The sequence below is a fragment of the Cajanus cajan genome, chromosome 1, assembly GCF_000230855.2.
Source record: "Cajanus cajan strain Asha chromosome 1, NIPB_CcT2T_4, whole genome shotgun sequence".
In the NCBI taxonomy this organism is placed as follows: domain Eukaryota; kingdom Viridiplantae; phylum Streptophyta; class Magnoliopsida; order Fabales; family Fabaceae; genus Cajanus; species Cajanus cajan.
This window is the reverse complement of record NC_138517.1, coordinates 3618867-3642953: the sequence shown is the minus strand read 5'-3', so window position 1 is coordinate 3642953 and position 24087 is coordinate 3618867. Positions and strand designations below refer to the sequence as shown.

Here is a 24087-nt window from a genome sequence, read left to right as displayed (position 1 = left end):
TCCGTGAATATAGCAATTGGATTAAACTGCTTCAAATATATTACGTTACGCATATTATTATAAACTAGTATATATGTTGAAAGAGAATAGAACTGGTATTGTGATAATTATTTATTATAATAACAGGGCCCGATTAAAGTGCCTACAGCAGAACAGTATTTTTTCTAACCTTTATTAAATATATTATAATAATCTAATGAAATATGAGATAAAAATATACTTATAATAAATAATAATAATTTATTTATAAATAAACATAAATTGTTTAAGTTAAAGTGCATTAATAATTATAATTTAATTAATAAAAATGTATAATTATTAGTTATTTTGGAATGAATATGTTAAATTATCGTTCAACATGAAAAATCATAAAATGATTTTTTTAACTTTAGCTATAAAAAGAATCAAACATTTTTTACTTGTTATAGATAAATTTTTTTAATTTTTTTTTATCTAATATATACTATGCATTTGGTATACAGGTTAAAGGACATTAAATATACACATTTTAAATATTTTAAAATACTAAAATATATTAAAATTTTAAATATAAGAAATATGTTATTTTTATAATCTAAATATATATTTTTTTTATTTACTTGATTTATATACGTGATATATATTAACAAAGTTAAATTATCTATTTTTTTATCTTTTTTTAATATCAAAATTATAATTTGTAATCTCTCAATTTTTAAATATATAATTTCAGTTCTATTTGATATTTTATTTTCAATGAAAATAAAAATTTATGATGAAAAGATATTTGATTTGCTTTTAGAAAATGCTTTCTCTGAAAATATTTTCAAAATAAAGCTTAAAACTAAAATGAAAAAACTATTATTTAAAAAAAATAAAAAATTATGATAAAAGCAACGTTTGAATATTATGAATAACGATGAAAATAAATTTTGATTTTTATTTAAAATTATTTTGAATTATCATTTTACATTAATTTTTTTAATTGATTTTCAGGATAATACAAATTTACAAAGCCATAAATTAATTATTTAAAGTAAACTAAATACTAGGAGTGCTAAGCATCATTATAAAACTAAGACATCTTAACAACATTACCAATCATTTGCAATATATCCAAAATAGAATTAAAAATAAGAAAAATTAATACAAAGAGAACATGAGGAGACTAGACCAAAACCTATGCAACATTAACATAAATGAAACAAAGGCAATCAACAACGATTGTGGAAAAAAAAAACAGTCGTAACAAAAGGGAAGAATATCCACCATACAAAAGACAACCTATGCATTAACCCATAATGTACCATCTTGTCAGCATAAGATTAATCATCCTCCCTAAAAATATGAGATGAATTGAAAGTCATCGTCCGACATAGTTTCAAACAATTCCTCCATTTGTTACAGAAGACTGAAGGGACCATGTTATCATCCTCTAGTGTAGCTAGAACTAGTGTTGAATTACATTCAAGCCAAATGTTATGCCAACCTATATCATAAGCATGTTGGATTGGACAAATAAAAAATAAAAAAAATTGTCTAAAATATATTTAAAAAAAATATCAAAACATACCTTTTATTCGGAGTCAGAATCCACATTTTCTGAATGCTCATCTTCACCTAAAGAATTTTCATCTTCATAATCATCACTATCAAAATCACTTGCTTCATCTGAATGTTCAGAATTTTCTTCTTGGTTAGTAATATACTCATCTAAGCATATTCCACTCACATCATCTCTATTTAAAATCTCTCTTTGGTTTGTTAATGGTATTTCCAATTCTACATGTGTATCGCTAAATTCATTGAGTTGGTATGGCTCTAAGTCATCTTCATCAAGTGGCAAATCAAAAGTATTTCTTGGTTTGACTTTTACTACTGTATACCAATTTTCCTTGTCACTATGTTGTATATAATAAACTAACCCAGCTTGAGTACCCAAGATAAATGGGTCATTTGTGAAATATAGCTTTGTAATATCGACACTAATAAATCCATACTCATCTTTTTTATATCCTTTGCCTTGATTTCTTCCTTGAGAAGGAGCCTCAAACCAATCACATTTAAATAAGATAACGTAATTATTATCCAAATACTTTATTTCAATGATTTTTTGAATAACCCCATAATAATCAATATGTCCAGTCAACTCATCTCCTTTCACTATCACACCGCTATTTTGAGTTTTTAAGTGTTTCTCAGCACTCTTTGTACGAAATTTGAAACCATTGAGAATATATCCAGTGTGAATGAGTACTCGAGAATCTGGCCCTCTTGATAATGCTACTAGTTGATCATTGATCCTTTCATCACGTAATTGTTTTAATCGAATAACCTACATATTGATGTTGATGAAATAATTAAAATACATAGAAATATGTTACAAGGTAAAACTTTTTAAACTCTTCCAACAAACTTTAGTTTTGAATAAATCTCATTACCTCATTTTCAAACCATTTTTGAAACTGAGCCTTGTGTTTCTTTTCCACATTTTTATTATCTTCATTTCTTATCTTAGTCACATGTTCCCTATAAAATAAAAAAGATATAAATATTAAAATAACATAACAAATATAATTTTTATTTAATAAAAAAATAGATTGATCATACTTACTCAATCCAAGGTTGGACTTCATCACAATTTTGTAATATGTAAAAGTGAGCTTGTTGAATTTCAGATAAATTCATATTTTCCCAAGAACCTCCTCCAACAGGTCGACCATTGATTTTAAACACTGACAAAGTATTGCGATCAACACTTTCGCAATCTATATATCTATCTGGTCTGTTTAATCTAGAATCCATATCAACCAAATATCTAGCACAAAATGTCATACATTCTTCAACTACATATCCTTCTGCAATAGAACCTTCTGGACGTGCTTTGTTACGCACATAACTTTTAAGTGTGCGCAAAAATCTAACAATAAAAAATGTAGTCTAAATGGTGAATAAGAATTAAAATATTTAGATTTCAGATATAAAAATTTTAAGCTAACCTTTCAACAGGATACATCCATCGATATTGGACTGGACCTCCAAGTCTTGCTTCGTTTGCCAAATGAATTGGTAGATGAACCATAACATCAAAAAAGGATGGTAGAAATATACGCTCTAACTTACAGAGAGTCATTGCAATTGACTTTTCTAAACGATTTAAATCATCCATTTTTAACTCTTTAGAACATAAATCACCAAAAAATAAAGATAATTCAATTAATGGATCACAAGCATCTTTTGGAAGTAATCCTTTTATGGCAAGGGGAATGATCCTTTCGAATAGAACATGATAATCATGACTTTTAAGCCCAGAAATCTTGATTTCCTTTACATTTACACAACGGGCTATATTTGAAGCATAAGCATCAGGAAACCTTACATCCTTCAACACTTGACAAAATGTAGTCTTTTCTACTCTTGACATTGTGTAGCGTGCAGGAGGAATTATATACTTATCCCCATTCTTAATAGGATGAAGTTGTTTTTTAAGTCCTAAAAGTTGCAAATCTAATCGAGATTTTAAGGTATCTTTTGTTTTGTGTTCTATATTCAATAATGTCCCAACAATACTTTCACAAATATTTTTTTCTATGTGCATCACATCTAAATTATGTCTTAATAATATTTTCCTCCAATAAGGTAATTCAAAAAATATACTCTTTTTCTTCCAGTTATGATTTACCTCTTCTCTTTGTTTTCTTTTCTTTTTCTGTTTCTCTTTTGTAGATTTTCCAAAAATCACTTGTTGTAGACTTTCAAGTTGTGCTAACACATCATCTCCAGTCAATGGTTGTGGTGCATGCCTTACCTCTATTGTATTATCAAATGAGCTCTTGTTTTTACGCCAATGGTGATCAATAGGTAAAAATCTACGGTGGCCCATAAAGCATGGTTTGTGACAATTTTTCAAGTAGCAAGAGTGAGTTTCTATATTGCAACAAGGACAAGCTAATAATCCTTTAGTACTCCAGCCAGATAGCATTCCATAAGCTGGAAAATCATTGATGGTCCATAACAGGGCTGCATGTAGTTGAAAATTTTGTCCTAATGAAGCATCATAAGTTTCAATACCCACATCCCATAACTCTTTTAAGTCATCAATTAGTGGTTGAAGATAAACGTCAATATCATTCCCAGGACTCTTTGGACCAGAAATAAGAAGTGATAACATGAAATTAGATTGTTTCATACATAACCAAGGGGGTAAATTGTAAGGAATTAAAATCACAGGCCACATACTATATTCATTGCCCATCATACCAAAAGGGGTGAAACCATCTGAAGCTAGACCAAGTCTCACATTACGTGGATCTGAAGAGAAAGATCTATATTGATCATCAAATGTTTTCCAAGTCAAAGAGTCAGCTGGGTGCCTTAAAACTCCATCATCAACTCTTTTGTTCTTATGCCACTTCATGTCTTCGGCAGTTTGTTTTGACATGAATAATCTTTGTAATCTTTGTTTTATAGGAAAGTAACGAACAATCTTATTTGAGACTTTTTTGTTCCTATTTGGTTGCCATCTTCTTTTCTTACAAATAGGACATTCATCAAGTTTTTCATACTTTCCTCTATACAAAATACAATCATCCACACAAGCATCTATCTTGACATAATCAAGTCCAAGATCTTTAATTATCTTTCGAGCCTCATACATTGAATCAGGAAGCACATTACCTTCAGGTAAAGCCTCAATCAATAGTTTTAACAATGAATCAACTGAAGTATTGCTCCACCCATAAAGACATTTTATTTGGAAGAGACGCACAACAAAGGATAATTTTGAGAATTTTCGACAACCAGGATATAATTCTTGTTCAGCATCTTTCAACAAACCATAAAACCTTTTAGCTTCTTTATTGGGCTCTTCATTGATATCACTAGACATAGGATGATCAAACACATTATCTGTATTTGCATTTAATGCTTGATGCATGTCGTAAAGCATGGAGTAGGTTTGGACATCGTCACTCCTTTCAAGATTAACATCAAAGTCATTATCATTATCTATGGAGTTATTATCAGTATCAGATGATGAATCACCAGAGGTTTCTCCATGATACTCCCAATGCCTATAACTTGAATCAAATCCCCACCTTAATAAATCATTCATCACATTATCTCTTGTCTTAAAACTAACATTATTGCATTTGTAACAAGGACACCTAATTGTATTTTTAGGCTTCGGTCCAGAGAAAGCAAATTCTAAAAAATCTTCGAGTCCTTTTATATATTCTGGTAAAGTTCTATCCTTAAGTTTCATCCATTTCTTTTTTTGCTTAGTCATTATCACAATTCCTGAAAATTTCAAATTAAAATATTTAAATATTACACCATGCTACTTTCTTATAAAAGCTTCCCTAACTTAAAAAATTTCAACATTTCACATTTTTATAGAAATCTCTTAATTTACATATTTAATTATTATTTTAAAATTACTATAATTTTTAAATTTAAATATATGTTATCATATTGAATATAATGTAATGCTAAAATATATATATATTAGATATATAATTTTTAAATAAATATATTTATATTGAAAATATATTACTAATAAAATATGACTATTATAAAATTTCACACACACATATACATACACATATATATATATATATATATATATATATATATATAATTTATATTATATATATTGGCGTATTTATATATAAAAGTATAAAATATAATTTATTTTTTACTTTCTATTTTATTTAATTGTTTTAAAAAATAAATTTAAATTAATTAAATATCATAACATAGAGAAAAAATTATATAAATTTTATATCAGACATAAAATTTATAGTGAAAGAAGAATAAAACTAATTTCTCCTACAAAATAATTTAAGCATATGTAAATTAAATTTTGTATGTACCTGATATAAGGCAAAAAAGAATTATACCATCTACACCCAAATCTGAAATAAACAAAAAAAGTAATCAAATAAGAAATTATTTAATGAATTTAGTAGTCCGTAAAAAGTGTGTTTAATAAAATTAATACTAAATTTATTATCGATAATAAATAATCTTCACATATTCATTTAATTTCACATAAGTACTTTCTCATCAAATTCTAGAATGTTATATTGATTTCGTCTCTCTCACACACATTTTATGATGATTTTTTTTCTTTTTATTGTTTTTGTTAAATTTAATGGATTCCTTCCCAACTTAAATAAAATAAAATATTTTAAATCACATGAACATAGCAAGTGAATATTTAAAATAAAAATAATCTTACCTTGAATGTTGTTTTCAATTATTCTCTAATTGAAACAATTGTAATCAAGATTTTAAGATACTAAATTACTTCTTCTCTAAAACTTTTCACATATCAATCTATTCGCAATTACTTTTTCTACTCTCTTAATCCTTTTATATATTTTTTATTAACCTACTTTTTTTTTATTTTATCTCTATTTGTTTTCTTAATAACTAACCTCAATAATTCTAAATATATTTTTTTTATCTTTTTTCTATTAACTTTCATTTTTTTTTCTTCTTTATCAGTTGATTATAAATGAAACAGCTCATTTATAAAAATATCTTTTATTTAAAATTGGTCATGTTATTATAAAATTATCTATTATCAAATTCAATCTAATCTAAACTAATATATTTTCAACCATTTAAAATTCAAATTTTCTAAACAAATATAATTTAGATTCAAAATTTGAATTTTAAAAAGTATAATCTCTTTTAATATTTTAAAATTTAAAACAATATTGTCTAATATAAACTAACTGCACCCGCAAAATTTATTTTATAAAAATTATATTATCAAAACTAACGTCATAGATAAAACATGTTTTAAAATAATTAAAAAAATCAATTAATTTTTTTTAATTAAACAATCCTTTCCCTTTAATTTCAGCGAACAAATTTTTTAATTTCTTTTAAAACATGGTTGTGTTGGTACTACATTTTCTAATCTATAGTATCTAATATATTAAAATTACAAACTATTAAAATTTAATTGTTCTAAGAAAGTTATAATCTTGGATAAAAAAAATTGAAAATGGAAAAATATAATCTTTATATTTTATAGTAATAAATATATGTTAAATTATGATTCGTATTTAAAGTATATATATATATATATATTATATTTATAGATATGTTAAGGAAATTTGATGACTTAGTGGTTTAGTATTGTAGTTAGAGTGAAGTGTTATGAATTTCTTATTTTTTATATTTTCTTATATTCTTTCAAATGTTTTATATGTGTACTTTGTCCCACAATATAAAATATGTTAATTTAAATTATTTTGTTAGCAATTGGTATATCGTTAGTATAAAAAAAATATATTTCTACCGACAATAATATATAATTTTTAAATAAATATATTTATATTAAAAATATATTACTAATAAAATATGACTATTATAAAATCTCATATATATATATATATATATATATATATATATTAATTCACATTATATATATTGGCGTATTTATATTAAAAGTATATAATATAATTTATTTTTTACTTTCTATTTTATTTATTATTTTAAAAAATAAATTTAAATTAATTATATATTATGACATAGAGAAAAAACTATACAAACTTTATAACAGGCATAAAATTTATAGTGAAAGAAGAATAAAATTAATTTCTCCTACAAAATAATTTAAGCATATGTAAATTAAATTTTGCATGTACCTGATATAAGCCAAAAAGGAATTATACCATCTACACTCGAATCTGAAATAAACAAAAAAGTAATCAAACAAGAAATAAGTTAATGAATTCAGTAGTCCATAAAAAGTGTGTTTAATAAAATTAATATTAGATTTAATTATCATTGATAATGAATAATCTTCACATATTCATTTAATTTCACCTAAGTACTTCTTCATCAAATTCCAGAAAGTCACATTGATTCCATCTCTCTCATACACATTTTATGGTAATTTTTTTTTCTCTTTTTATTGTTTTTGTTAAATTTAATGGATTCCTTCACAAGTTAAATAAAATAAAATATTTCAAATCACATGAAAATAACAAGTGAATATTTAAAATAAAAATAATCTTACCTTGAATGTGGTTTTCAATTATTCTCCAATTCAAACAACTGTAATCAAGATGGTACTCAATTACTTCTTCTCTAAAACTCTTCACGCATCAACTTATTCTCAATTACTTTTTCTACTCTCTTAATCCCTTTATATATGTTTTATCAACCTATTTTTTAAATTTTATCTCTATATTTTGTTTTCTGATAACTAACCTCAATAACACTAAATATATATCTTTTTTTATTATCTTTTTTCTTTTTACTTTCATTTTTTTATCTCCTTTATCTGTTGATTATAACTGAAATAGACTCAATTAAAATAAAATATCTTTTATTTAAAATTGGTCTTGTTGTTATAAAATTATCTATTATCAAATTCAATCTAATCTAAACTAATATATTTTTATCCATTTAAAATTCAAGTTTTCTAAAAAAAATTAATTTTGATTCAAAATTTGAATTTTTTAAAATATAATCTCTTTTAATATTTTAAAATTAAAAACAATATTGTCTAATCTAAACTAATTGCATCCACCAAATTTATTTTTAAAAAATTATATAATCAAAACTAACCTCATAGATAAAAGATATTTAAAAAATAAAAAAAATAGTTCAATTAAGTTTTTTTCTAATTGAATAGTGCTTTCCCTTTAATTTCATCGAACACATTTTTTAATTTCTTTTAAAGTATGGTTGTGTTGGTATTGAATTCTCTAATCTATAATATCTAATACATTAAAATTACAAACTATTAAAATTCATTTGTTCTAAGAAAGTTATAGTCTTGGCGAAAAAAAATTGAAAATGAAAAATACATGCTTTATATTTTATAGTAATAAATATATGTTAATTTATGATTCGTATTTAAAGTATATATATATATATATATATATATATATATATTATTTTCAAAAATATGCTAAGAAAATTTGATGACTTAGTGGTTTAGTATTGTAGTTAGAGTGAAGGGTTATGAATTTCTTATTTTTGACATTTTTTTTATGTTTGTACTTTGTCCAACGACGTAAAATATGTTAACTTAAATTTCTTTGTTAACAGTTGTTATATCGTTGATATAAAAAGAATGTATATCTATCGATAATAAATACATTAAAATATGAAAATATCTTTTCTCAACGACTGTCAATATTGTTAGTATAAAACACTACTTTTGCTAACAACATATAATTTTCACTCATCTAGTTGATAAAAGAATTCATATTGTAACAAAATTAAAATGTCAACAACTAAAACATATTTTAAAAATAAAAAAACTTCAAAGAAATAATTTAAACCAAAACTTAAAATTAATTTTGTAATTTGTACCGCTATTTATATTTATATATAATTTGGAATTTGTTGACACCATAATATAAAAATATGATCTACTTCTAATTATTCTACCATTAACAATTTGTATGAACACCCTTAAAAAAATAATAATTTGTATGAGCAAGTTTGTAGCATATAGATAAATCTATAATTATAACAAAAGACATAAGTTTTTCCTATATATAGGCTTGTATCCAATTTTAATCATGCAAAAAATTCACTGTAAATAACTATTTTATTATTATTTTCTTTATGTAAATTTTATTTTATAAAAAAACATGAAGTGACTATTTTTTCCTAATTAGAATATCTATCTTGAAAATGAGTGATTTTAGGAAGTTATTTTTTAACAAAATTATTTTTAACTAATTTTCTTTAGTTGTAGAATTTTTGGAGATTTACTTAATATCTCATCTCTTTCGATTTTACTTTAAATTTTAATTTAGATTTTAGATTTCAATGCTTTATAGAAAATTATTAGTTGTTAAGAAAATTATTAGTTGTAAATATTAAATTTGTGTTATAATATAAATTAGTTATTATAAAATTAAAAATATTTATTTATTATGAATTTTAATTGTAATATAATTTATAAGTAAATTAATTACTTATTAAAGTTATAATTAAATAAAATAAACATATATTTTATAAAATTAATTTAATAGTAACAAATATGAGTTTTAATTATAATATAATTTATAAATTATTATTTTTGAAAATTATAATTAAATCAAATAAACATGTATTTTTATAAGTTTATTTAATAATAGTAAACAAGTGTAAAATTTTAGTCCATGTTAAAGATATATATTATTACTTTCATATAATATCAATGAACTTTAATAGTTTAGTGCTATAATATTATTATTGGAGTTAAGAGATTAAGGATTCAAGTCTCATTTTTTACATTTTGACGACTTTTTTATCTTATTTAAAATATTTTATCTTTATATTTTTCTCAAAAGTGTCATTCCTAACAACTTTAAACATTTAGATAAATTTTCATCTTGTTTTAAATATTTTATGTTATCTTTTTTCCCAACAACTTTAAACATGTTGACATAACATTACACCTTTTCTTAGCGACTACTGATATTGTTGACATAAAGTAGTACATTTCCCAACAACACATAGTTTTCGCAACAATATTAATTTTGTTAACAAAAATAAAATCCTATTGTAACAAAATTTTTATGTCGTTGCCAAATGATTGTTTTTACCAACAACTTATTTTTTGTTGTAAAAAAGTTGTTGCGAATAACCTATTTTCTTGTAGTGTGATGAATCATCTCGCCTTGTTGGTTGTATAGTGGCCTTGTTTGCTTCTCAACAACAAATCCATTAAGAAATCCACTCATGGCACCAAGCAACTTGGGTAAATCATTGTAAGATTGTTCCCAGTTACCATGTAAGTCTTCAATTTCCTTTTGATGTGTGCTATTATTGTTGGAATAGAAATGGATGGATCACTCTCCACCAAAGGAAGAATACTTTTGCTAATATATACATGGCCAAGGTTAACATGATCTTGTGTAATAATAGGTGATGAACAAGAATGTTCACCTGATAGCTTACGAAGCTCCCATTTTTTGCTTTTAGTAATAAAAGTCGCTCTGCACCTCCAATCACATGTACTATTAACACAGTGTGCAATAATTAATGTTGGTGACGATTTCTCCGCCCTGTAATACAAACCTTTTTTTATATGGTATGCATTTAGAACATGTTGGACTTCCTCCTTTGTGTTGAAATTCATGCCTTGAAATAGGCTGTCAGGAGAGTACTCGACGTCAACATGGTCAAGTGCATGTCTATACTCTGGGTCGGTGAAATCTGTTTGCAAATCAACATTATTCATGTGTGAAGGAAAACTGAATGTGCTTACATGCTGAGATTGTTGTACAAGACAATCTTGTTCATCTTGTTCATCGTCTTGTTGGAGTCTTGCATCATCTTCCCCCTCAGTGAAAGGACCAACTTGTTCTTCAGGGACTCCTTCCTATTGTTCTTCTTGTTGGACTCTAGATGTAAGGAGGTTGGTAAAGGATCCATGTGTATGAAAATCGTCTAATGATGGTTGGTTTTCATGATAAACAGGTTGGTTTTCATGGGAAGAAGGTTCGTTGTGATAGAAGAAGGTTGGTTGTGATAGGAAGAAGGTTGGGTTTCATAGAAAGAAGGTTGGTTTTCATAGGAAAAAGGTTGGTTGTGATAGGAAGAAGGAGGTTGGTTTTGATAGATAGAAGGTTGGTTTTCATAGGTAGAAGGTTGGTTTTCTTCTTCAGGAATAATTGGTGTGAGATCTGCATATAGTTGAGCAGAAGTAAGATGTTTAAAGGAACAAACCATTTGAATCATACCATGAACGTCTTCATCGTCAGTAAGCTTGACAGCCCGGAAATGAAGCATTCCTTCGCCTAGCACTTGTGGATATCGAAAGTAAAGTTGATCAATTGAATGTGGTTGTGGTAAGCTTAGTCTTCTTTGGATCTTAGCTTTCAACGCATCAAGTGTGATACGTGAACTAATTGATAAAAATATTGGGTCCAAGGATACAAAAGTATCTCCTTGGTTTGTTTGAGTGATTCCACCATTGAAAAAGAGTAACACACGAAAAGAAGAGGAAGACATTGTTGTAGACAAAGACTAACACACAGAAACAAGAAAACTTAGCTCAATTGCACTTTGCATTTGAACCCAACATTGGTATCATTTAAATAGAAGGTGGAGATAGGCGTCAATCAATTACACTCAACAACCCTAAACATTGCATCAATGACACACTGCATCAATGACATAGTCATTAATAACACACTGCATCAATGACACTCTGCACAAAGTCATTGATTTTTCTAACGCTCTGGGACAAAGCATTCATGACTCTGCATAAAGCATTGATTTTTTCTGACACTCTGGGACAAAGCATTGATGACACTGCATCAATGATACTCTGCACAAAGTCATTGATTTTTCTGACACTCTAGGACAAAGCATTGATGACTCTGCACAAAGTATTGATTTTTCTGAAGCTCTAGTACAAAGCATTGATGCTCTGTACAAAGCATTAATTTTTCTGACGCTCTAGGACAAAGCATTGATGACTCTGCACAAAGCATTGATTTTTATAACGCTCTGGTACAAAGCATTGATGACTCTGCACAAAGCATTGATTTATGTGTCACTCTGGGCCAAAGCATTGATGACACTGCATCAATGACACTCTGCACAAAGTCATTAATTTTTCTGACGCTCTGGGACAAAGCATTGATGACTCTGCACAAAGCATTAATTTTTCTGACGCTCTGGTACAAAGGAATTAATGACACTGCATAAACCATTGATTTTTTCCACTATATATACACTACATACGATCTAACCCTAAACACACAACAAAAGATCAATTCTCTTCAGCTATTGCACTATTGAATTTCGTTGCTATTATTTTTCAAGAATGTCTTCTTCATCTTCAACTATGTTGTGGAAACAACACCTCCATAGGTCAAATGAAACTCATCTTATGGTAAGTTAATATATATTGCATAATATTTACAACTAATATTATTCATTACTAACATTCCAATTCTACCATTTTCGCAGACAACAACTGATCAAGTGATTCAATCTTACTATAATTCCATGCCTACACCTGACCCAAGAATTGAGCATTTGTTGGAGATTGTTGGCTTTGGCGAGGTTGCGAAAATAAGACATTTTAAAATTGATGATTGTTTGATAACGTCTTTGGTGGAGAGGTGGAGACTTGAGACATATACTTTTCACCTCCCAGTTGGTGAGTGCACGATCACTTTAGAAGATATGGTACTACAATTGGGTTTAAGGATCGACGAAAAACCAGTCATAGGGCCGACTTTGTTTGACTGGGATGAATTGTGTTACGAGTTGTTAGGTTTCGTACCTTCGAAAGGGGAAGCTCTAGTTGGCTCAAGCATAAAACTAAAATGGTTAAGAGACCATACAATTGCACTACCAGATGAACCCACTGAACAACAATTGCTCCAACATTGATGAGCATATATCTCAGGATTGATCGGTGGTGTCATTATGCCAGACAAGTCAGGTAACAGAATTCACTTAATGTATTTACCACTATTGGTTGACTTGGAACGTGCAGGACTATATAGTTGGGGTTCTGCTTGTTTGGCACATTTGTACAGAGAAATGTGTAGGGCAATCTATCAATCGTCAAAGAAAATGGGTGGATGTTATTTGCTTCTACAGTCTTGGGCTTGGTATCGCATGTCCTTCATCCAACCAAGACTCCAACGGGATATTACATTTCTGCTAGCATCGAGGTATGGATTAATTTTTATACCACTTTAATACATCGAACTACTAAAATATTTTACCTAAAATTTTATCAATGTACAAATGTTTTAGGTGGTCAGGAAGAGGGCTAAGATTTTCAGGCACGCCCCATGGAGACTTACTTGGCTATAGATTAAGATATGACAACATGAACCATAACGAGGTAATACAATGTAAACTTCTCTCAAACATACTCTCTTATACTCAATTGATTCATACCTTAAACCTTTTTCTTTTTCAGCTTCTATGGATGCCATATAGGGAATTTCAATCCTCACTGCCAACACGTGCTTATAAGGATTCTAGAATATGGACTGCTTGTACTGCTTTAACTTCATTTGTAATTGTAGTCTGGCATCAAACTGATAGAGTCCAATTGCAATTTGGCTTATGGCAACCAATCCCCAATGAAGCTCATAATCTTGATAAAATGCACGAAATAGACATGAGAGGACATAGCGACACCAACTAGGCTGAACAACATGCAGACTGGATTTCCATTTGGAAAGACAGACGCAAACATGTTATTTTTGGGGAACCACTTCAGGGGCCTCTCTAACACACTCCGGAGTATTTATTATGGTTTCGTGCTAATTCTAAATTATTTTTTTGTAGCCAGTATTCTTCATCTCATGCATCTACTTCTAGTACGCAACTCCCAACAACAACTGCAACAACATTCCCAATGACTGGAGATAATAACCCACCTTATAGTGTGGAATAACATCCCCAGTCTTATCCATCATTTCATACGCACCATGAACAATTCATGTACACACCACCATCAACAACAACTCCAACAGGGGACTTCATGAGCAATCTTTTCGGCTTCGACGTACACACGCCACAAAGTGCATATAATTACATGCAAAGCATGAATTTCCCTTCATTTTTGTCTTATCACTCTGAGGTCGGTGGAAGTGGTTCGTCAAATCCAGTCACCGATACTGTTAATATAGAACATGACGAGGACCAAGTTAAACCACAACAACCACGCATTGGTTGTCGAAACCCAACAAGGAACCGACAACCTCCGAGGTGTAGAACGGGTGGGCATAGACATCATTAAAGTTGGATTGTAATTTACTAGATTGTAATTCTGTAGTTGTTCTTTTTTATTCGATCTCCTATTTTATTGTTGTATTTTGTTTTTATTTCAAGTTGTTCATCTCAATTAATGTTGTTTTTATCTAAAGTTGTGATTTATCATAATATTTTCATTTTTAAAAATTATATTTAAAATTAATTTTATTCAATTTTATTCTTTAAAATTTATTTTAAATACATTTTTATAATCTAAAATAAAAACAAAAACTAAATAAATTTTTTAAATTTTCATTATAAATTTTTTTTAAATCTAAATATTATAAACTGAAAAAAAAAATAACAAATCTGGAGAAAAAAATTCAAAAATAAAAAAAAAACAAAAAACAAAAAACACAAAAATGGAAAAAAAAAAAAAAAAATGGGCCCATTGAGAAATCGGTTATTGGATAACCGATTTCTCAAAGGGATTTTTCAAAAATTTTCAAAAATTCCTTTGGAAAATTGGTTACCCAGTAACCGATTTCTCACCTAAAATTCAAAACGGTATATTTACGTAAATATAAATCAGTTTAGGTTATTTAAATAATTAAAAAAAATGGTATATTAAAAAAAAATTCTACTTCTCTCTGAGAATACTTCCAAATGAAAAAAAAATGCAAATAAAAGTTCTTTTATAATCTCCATTCTCCAAGTAACTCTTGTAGGGACTGGTAGGGAATTAATACAGCACTGAAGAGGGGTATTTGTTTTGTATTAATTTTCAATAGGTAACTTGTTTAGTGAATTGCTCCGAAAAGAAAAATATATTTGGCAGTGTGTATGATATGCTGCTCTGTGAATTATTTGGAAAAACAGAAGAAAAAAAAAATGATTTTCAAGCCCCAGCGATGACGCAAAAAAAGAATGTCACTGAATTGGTGGACAGTGTAAAGTTTCTCATGTGACACTAGGTATATAGATTATCTTTGTTTAGTTAATAAGTCAATTATGTCTTGTGTTGGATTACATATGTAGCGTGATGGTTATGTAGGAAGGGAGGAGTTAAATTTGGATTTCCACGGTTACTTTTGTTGCTATATGCTACACTGTTGTGAAACATGATCATGGTTTTATGGAAAGGGAGTCTGCTATTAAGTGCTTAAAAGATAAGCTTATTCTTTATGCTTACTCACGTATACCAAACACTGTATGTGCTTGTTGCTGATTTTGGCAATCTTTAGTCTTTTCAAAAGAAAAAACATAATATTAGCAAATATTAAAAATGTATTAGCTGTTTTATTCAATTTACTCGTGTACAGTATAACTTTATAAGTCTATTGACATCTCGACGAAGTATACATATATTAGCCATTTAACACTATAGAAAGGATTTAACATGTACAGATAAATTTTCCTTTATCCAACGAATTTTTCCAACGAGGCCTGAAACAAAAACCAAAACGTGGCATCCAAACCAAAACCAAAAATGTGGAAACTAACAGCAAATAAGTGGATCACATTAATTAATCATAGATGTCATTTTAGTATTTTACAATACATCATACTGTTTTGTGATCGCTAAACACTTTGGTAACAAAGCAAGGAGGCAGGTGCCATGCCATGCCCATCATTCACATGATCCTTAAAATGAGCCTGGCACGTGTGTCACCTCTATACTAAGCCAAATTTGATTCCTTCACTTCTTAACACATGCTTAATGTAAATAGTGTATATACAGCAGCTACTCAAAGTACGTACTTTACTACTTATGCTCTTTAGAGCTTTTTTTTTTTTTTTTTCCATTTTGCATGGAAACATATATATCATTTAGGTGCACACCACTTATAAGCATGCATGTATATATAATTTTTATGAACTACTCACCGATCTTATACATATTTGCAAGTAGCATGCCTACATATATACTGTACAATATGCAGGAACTTTTAGTACTTAATTCTGCAGTGTGGCCCCATCAACGTCCACTGATCCAGAACCTGAAGCGGTTATGTCGCCATCTGATTGTGACCCTGAGAAACTGATAAAGGGAAAGGTAGTAGCAATAGCCAATGGTGCTGTGCTATAGACTTGATTCATTGACCACTCACAGGATCCCATTTGTGCAGTATCGTTTGCTACATAGCTGCCAGATTTGTCACTGTAATATTGATCTTGATCATATGTGACAACAGATGCTGCAGGTTGATTGTTTGGAAATTGCTCCACAGTTTGCTCACCTATCGAATTATTTTCACATCAACGTCAGTTACTATGGTTGAATCCAAATAATGATCACTTTAGTGTTATTAGAATGGAATTAGTTATCTGTCATCAAATACAGAATTTGAAGTTTTGACAATATTAAATAAAATGGAACTATATGAAGTTAGTTTATTATTAAAATCAACTTGTTTCTATTAACATAAATAATTTGGCATAGACACGCAAAAGACCGTGACTAATGGTATCAGAGATGTAGTTTTTATAATCAGTAGTTGGTCTATATAAAGGTTATCATAATCATAATGAATAGATATATACTTTCTAAATCAATCAAATAATATTTTCCTTGAAAAAATGGAAGATATATATATACCTTGGGTTAGCAAAGCAATGTTATCATTCAGAACTCCATCAATTTCCTCCAAGTTATGCCATCTAGCATATGCTTCTCTCACCAATTTGTCTATATAGGTCTGCAAATGTAAATAATAACATCCACTAATTAGAGGAAAAAGTTCTAAGATAAGGCTGTAATATCCATAAATTAAGAGACAAATTGAGTAATAGAAGATTCATTGTACCTTATTCATATGACTCATTGGATCTCTATTGAAAAATGTCTGTCCATTGATATCTGCTCTAAGTAATTTGCATACTGGATCCAGAAAAATAGTAAATTGTGATCCACGGTAAATGTACATCTTGCTCCCCATGTCACAAGTCATTGCATGCTTGATAGTGACTTCCCACATTTTATCTGACATCCCCATGCCTAATATCTGGTTGGTTGCGGAAACATTCAACAGAAATAATTAACTTCGTATAAATAAAATTTTAAACATTTTGTGACTAATAAAAAAATATATGATGTTAAGATGGATACATTTCTTAGCTTAGGAGTGTTAACAACTGCTAGTTTGAGAAAGTCTTGGACTGTATTGATCCCCGCTTTTGACAATTTTCTGTGGAAAGCTCCCTCTTTACCAATCTTCTCTAGACGCCACACATCGTCATGGAGCATTGGAGGGTGGTGTTTTTTGTACACTTCGAATGCATAAAAACAAAATTAGTAAGATATAAAATACTAAAAATATTTAGTACATAATTAATATGAATGATAGATTCCTATCAGTACAGGCAAAAATGTCGGATGAAACTATATATGTGAAAATGAACTCTTCATTAAATTATTAATGTCATATTATTCTCACTAGCTAACAAATTGCCAAATATTTATTACTAGGCACGTGCTTGACCTGGTTTCTCTTAAAGTTGAAACCATTGACTTGAGATTGATCCCCAACTAGAAAATTGCCAAAAAAAAAAAAAGAGTAGAAATTGATATCGATGTAGATCGGTATAATATATAATAGAAAATAAAAGTAATTAAATCCTGTATACGTCACAATTATATATTTTGGCATTAAATATGCTGGGATTAGCCAAGTGGGTTTTAATTTCTTTATTTCACACCAATGGTTGACTTGGTGAGACCATATATCTGGCTACTATTATTTTGCATGTTGGACAGGGCTCTTAGCTGTGAGTTTGACCAACGACACTATTCGGTTGTAATAATCTAAACTTTAAATGTTTCGATTACAACCAATGTTTCAATTAGTTACTATTATAAAGTGTGACATTAATAAATGTGAACCACAATCAACTTAATTTTGAACTCTTTATACGTTAGAAAATAGTTTATATACTAATATTTGAATATGTTGCTACAAATTTTATATTTCCTTTATCTTTTGTATATAAAAAAAAATACATGTATATTATATTGGGTAGCGATCCATATACAAAAAGTGATTTGATGATCAGTTTTGATTTGCAACCATGTACAGCCTAACTCCATAGATTAATAAGTTATCATTAAATTTTGTAATGTTATTTTTGGCTATATGATAAGTTTTTGTTTGTTTTGATAATATGGTATCTGTCAAAGTCAGTTATATTTGTCATTTATTTTTGGGCACATCTAAGAAAACTAAAATATCTTGTTATCAAATGGTTCTTCTAATGAGGACAGGAAGTGACTGAATCAAGAGACTTTTCAAGAGAAATGGACTTTTCTTTCTTAAAAGTAGTTACCAACAACCTATAATACTTGCTGACCAATTATAATTTGACACAACACCAACTAATTAGCAGTAGTATTTATTATAATTGGCGGTAGTAGTTATTAACAATTAGCAAATGCGAATAAATTAAAGTGAAACAACTGTCTTATCAAGCACATTAGTAGGTTGAATATAATTAGTGTTATAATTTGATTTAACCTTTAAAAAAAATCTTATAATGTAATACTAATTAATATTGTCGAAACTAGGACATATTATTCTTTTTGAAAATGGTGAAATGACTTACTATGTTTGTAAATCCTTCACAGTAGGTGAGTTGAAGCACCCTTGTACTATCACCGATTAAAACAATTGACTCATAAAAAATTTAATATATATATATATATATATATATATATATACATATATATATATATATATATATATGAGTTTTAATTTAACCTTTAAAAAATCTTATAATGTAATACTAATATTGTTCGAAACTAGGGCATATTATTCATTTTGAAAATGGTGAAATGACTTGCTATGTTTGCATATCCTTCACAGTGGTTGTAGGTGAGTTGAAGCACCCTTGTACTTTCATCGATTAAAGAAAATTGACTCATAAAAAATTAAAAAAATAATAAATATAAGTTTGAATTTAATCTTAAAAAAACTTAGAATATAAGAATTATTTTTTACTAAATGTATTTTATTTATAGTCGATATAAAATTTAAAATTTTACCAATACACAACTCCATACTTAATATTATTAAATTTGGTGGTTTAGATAAATGACGAATGATCTTTTTAATGAATTTAAAATAAGTTCTAATACTATCTTTAAATATATATTTGAATTTATTTTATTCTCACAAGTTATTATTTTCAAATGTAATAAGTTTGAATTTATTTTATCTATACAAATTGACATGTAATTAAGAATTATCTTCTATTTATATATTTTATTTTATCCTTATCTAACTTATATATAACTTTGGTTTCTTTCTTTACAGAATAGTATTAAATCACAATAATAAAGAAATACAAGTTTATATATATATATATATATATATATATATAAGGGATCCTTTTATTCTAGGAGTAAGTTTACCTAGACTTACTCTGTTCAATAACTCATGTTCTATATCAAATTTCAATGATCCAACCGTTCAATTTAAAGTTCTTAATGCATAAATCAAATCTGTAAACTTTTAGAAAACTTGAAAATCATTTTATACTTCATTTCATTAATTCAAATTGACGGATAATCATAAAATCATTTATTCATTTTATACATTAATTCAAATTAATGAAACGAAGTATCAAATAATTTTCAAACTTTTTAAAAATTTGCAGATTTGATTTATGTATTAAAAATTTTAAATTGAACGGTTGGATCATTGAAATTTGATGTAAAACATGAGTTATTGAACGGAATAAGTTTATGTAGACATACTCCTGAAATAAAAGGATCCCTCCTCTATATATATATATATATATATATATATATATATATATATATAATATACCAAGTTGATGTAACTTACATTCTCCACGATGATCCTTAACCATAAATGCTTCAGTCATGCCTTCACGAATCCAAACACCTTGATTGCTCCCTGGTGCCACCCTCACTGCAACTCTGAACTTCCTGCTTCGAATCCAGCTTGAGTTATCTGTGAACTCGATGTCCACTGTTGGTGCAATCCCATCCCTCATGGTCAAGTTCAGCTCTCCTGCAAGCAAGGGTCTCTTCCCACTTCTCTCCTTCACCACGTGCCTGCTGAATTCCTCACTCGTCCAATATTCCTCATTCTCATCACAAGCTGGAAAGTCCCCATCAAGAACCACAATCTCTAGCTTGATGGCATGTGGAAGACTCGTGGGGACCACTTGGCCCCCACTCTTGTCCATCAGAACTATGTTGATGGGGTTCCCTTCAATGTCAAGAATCCTTGTTCCTGTGAAAATTGGGAGGGAAAGCCTTTTGCTGAACCATAGTTGCAAGCTTGACGGTTGCTCATTTCTTTGGAGCATCAATGAGGGAGACCTAGTAAATGAGAGTGACCATTGTCTCACAACTCGTTCCACTTCTTCACTCACCTGATAACAAAAAGAATTGATAGTAACATGAGTATTGATAGTTTTATTCTCCGATCAGAATTAAAGTTTCACTTTAGAATTTCATTAAATAGCAATGCTTATAACACTATATCTAAGTTTTGTCATTGTACAAATTTACTTCAATGTGAAAACTACATCAAATTAATGAATGTTAACAAGTTGTTCAAAGCCAAAACATATAGTAACAAATTAAGGCTTAGTTAGTTGGCAACATGCATGAGGAGACCAAATCAAACTAATCCAATATATATATCGTATAGCATATTATCAATCTTAGAATGAGTTACCACTCTTTTGAGCAAAGGTTCCAACACTGAGAAAAGGTTCTCCAAGTTTTTTACCATGACCACTTCTCCTATGACTCTGTCACGAAAATTAGATGAATGAGAAGAGTATTAGTGAGAAGTTAGTTTGAAGGAGAAGTTGATGCTGAAGCTTTATAAATGTAAAAAATAAACTAGCTAGCTAGAGAAAAAAAGATTGAGGATGAAGAGCAAGTATATTCAAGCCCAATCAAATAAACCCTAGCTAGATATTATACAAAGTGAATAAATAGTACATACGAAGCAAAAGAGGTTCTAGTATTTCTCATCCGTTTGTCGCTTGGCTGATCAGGGTCTTGATTAGAATCATTGAAAAACCTTTTTGCAGTCATTTTTAGGTGAAGAATTTGAGAGCTGAGAGTGAATATGATTTGGTGTGTGGGAGGTTGTAGTAATTAAGCAGAGGGAAGGCAAATGCATAAAAGAACATTGCTATTTATATATATTGTGGGCCGCATAACATAATTTCATGTTAATTATTATAATAAACAAAAGACAATGCCGAAGTTTCTTGGAATATTGGAGGAAATAGCCAAGCACTTAGGCCGAACAAAAGGTTGCAGCATACGTTTGATGAAACGACTTGGCGTCAAGAGTCAAGATTCTAAAATGTCAACACTCTCTATCACTTGTATCAAAAGTTATAGGAGGAAAAGAAAAGTGTTAGCAAGCATAATATTCTTAAATTATAACCATTTCAAGTTTATTAGTGATCACAAAACATTATTTAATGAATATGTATTAATGTTAAACTGATAAAAAAAAAGTGTATTGGAATGAGTGTGTTAGGAAAAAAATTATTAGATAACAATACCTAATTATTTTTATACAACACGTACGTAATTAAATATTATTTTTTAAACATTTTTTTATCAATTTAAATAAAAAATTTATATAAAAGTATTAGAAGCATGGATATTTGATAATCTTAAACTACTTAATATATTTTTATGTTAGATAATTTGTTGTTAGCATTCATATTCCTTAAATAAATGGTCATGAAACATCCTCTATAAATTTAATGGTATTGAAAGAAAATATTGATTGTATTCAAAGTAAGAAAGAGAAACTACTTACAACATACTATTTAACAAATTCTTTTAAATATTGTTAACCAAAAGTTACAAAATTTTGTATATATATATATATATATATATATATATATTCTCCCCACAACATAACATTTTTGGGATCGGTCATTGCTTATAACACTGCATGCAACGACAGCTCTAAGAATAAAATTTGTACTTACAATATGTTTTTCTATGTATATTGTATAATATGGTTTCTTGTTATGTTTGTCTTTTTTTTTAGAACACTTGGAGACTAGGAGTTTGGTCAAACTAGGTGTTTCTTGGAAGGATCAAGGATGGAAAGCGTGTTGCTTGTGTACCGCGTTCTCCGTGGAAAGTCATATACGAAAACAAGAAACTCACTTGTAATTACTTCTAGTTTAAGTGCATCAAAATATATTTAAAAAAAATTAAAGACAAATTTTAACTTTTTTTTTTAATAGACTTAAGTCCTATATATTTTCGAGTTTAAGAAGTGCTCTATTAGTTAATTCGATGTAACGTTCTTGTTTGCTAATTGCTAGCCAGGCACGTGCACCGATATTAAAACATGTTTTCTTTTCTTTTCTTTTTTACGTTAAAATTTTTATACTTAATTAATACTTAATTTCTCGGTTAGTTGATTTTGTATCCATACATGAAGTCACATACGCATACTATCTCTATAACTGTTGCCAAAAAAATATACGGTCACTAGTTGAATCTAACGTGCAGGCAATGGAAAGAACGTGCAAGAAATTTGACTCATGATCGAGGCTTATAATTAAGTGTGAGCACAAAATCTGAATAAAATTAATCCGTTTTAAGAAAAGACGAAAACAAAAATCAATCCATTCATTTTGTAGAAAACAATTTAGTCGACAAAATTGGATTTTATAAAATAATCAGTTTGATTTAAAAATAAATAAATTATATAACAACTCTTATATATTAAATATGAATACATATTTTGTGTGAGAACATTTTAAGGAATTTTTTTACAACTTTTTATTTATTATCTTTATTTATGAATTAAAATTTATTACTTTAAAATAAATTATCAATAATTAAAACAATATTTTGTGTCAAAATATAAATTAATTATCTTAAATAAAAATATGATTTTTATGTTGAAAAATATTTATTATATAAAATTTAAATATAATATTTAATTATATAAACAATTTATTATAAGATTTAATTATATATAATAAATATTTAGCTGTAAAAATATCCAATCTACTTTTATATAAAAAAAAATCACTTTATCAAAAAAAAAATAACTATTGAACTAACAAATTAATTTTTATAAAATAGATGGGTTTTTGTAAGATTATCAAGTAAGCTTAGATCATTTAACACCTATATAATTTTTATATAACATATAAATAAGTGTTATTAGTTTTTTTTTTAAGTTAACAAAGTTAAATATATCGTACTATAATTAATTAGAAAAATAGAAATATAATATTTAATAATATTTTCGTAAACAGTGACACTCTAGAGCTTGTACTCCCGAATCCAATACATGTGGAATAAGACAGGTGCCGGCCATTACACTTTGTCCAAAAGCATATAAATCTCATTAATTAACAAAATCATGTAGTTATAAT

At 28.0% G+C, this 24087-nt stretch overlaps 2 protein-coding genes across 2 annotated transcripts; both read right to left on the bottom strand.

Moving 5' to 3' along the window:
- Positions 1-1355: 1355 nt before the first annotated feature.
- LOC145956958 (uncharacterized) lies at positions 1356-5580 on the bottom strand. Its single transcript, XM_083073020.1, has 5 exons — positions 2979-5580; positions 2594-2899; positions 2421-2508; positions 1553-2314; positions 1356-1468 (listed from the first exon to the last, which is right to left on the bottom strand). Exons 1-4 carry the CDS (start codon positions 5264-5266, stop codon positions 1556-1558), a joined length of 3441 nt encoding a protein of 1146 aa, XP_082929146.1. The 5' UTR covers positions 5267-5580; the 3' UTR covers positions 1356-1468; positions 1553-1555.
- A 10447-nt stretch (positions 5581-16027) lies between these two features.
- LOC109796253 (protein SAR DEFICIENT 1) lies at positions 16028-21843 on the bottom strand. Its single transcript, XM_020355937.3, has 7 exons — positions 21663-21843; positions 21387-21462; positions 20523-21078; positions 17789-17949; positions 17487-17684; positions 17279-17378; positions 16028-16919 (listed from the first exon to the last, which is right to left on the bottom strand). The coding sequence occupies exons 1-7, from the start codon at positions 21752-21754 to the stop codon at positions 16636-16638; spliced, it is 1467 nt and encodes a 488-aa protein (XP_020211526.1). The 5' UTR covers positions 21755-21843; the 3' UTR covers positions 16028-16635.
- Positions 21844-24087: the final 2244 nt, after the last annotated feature.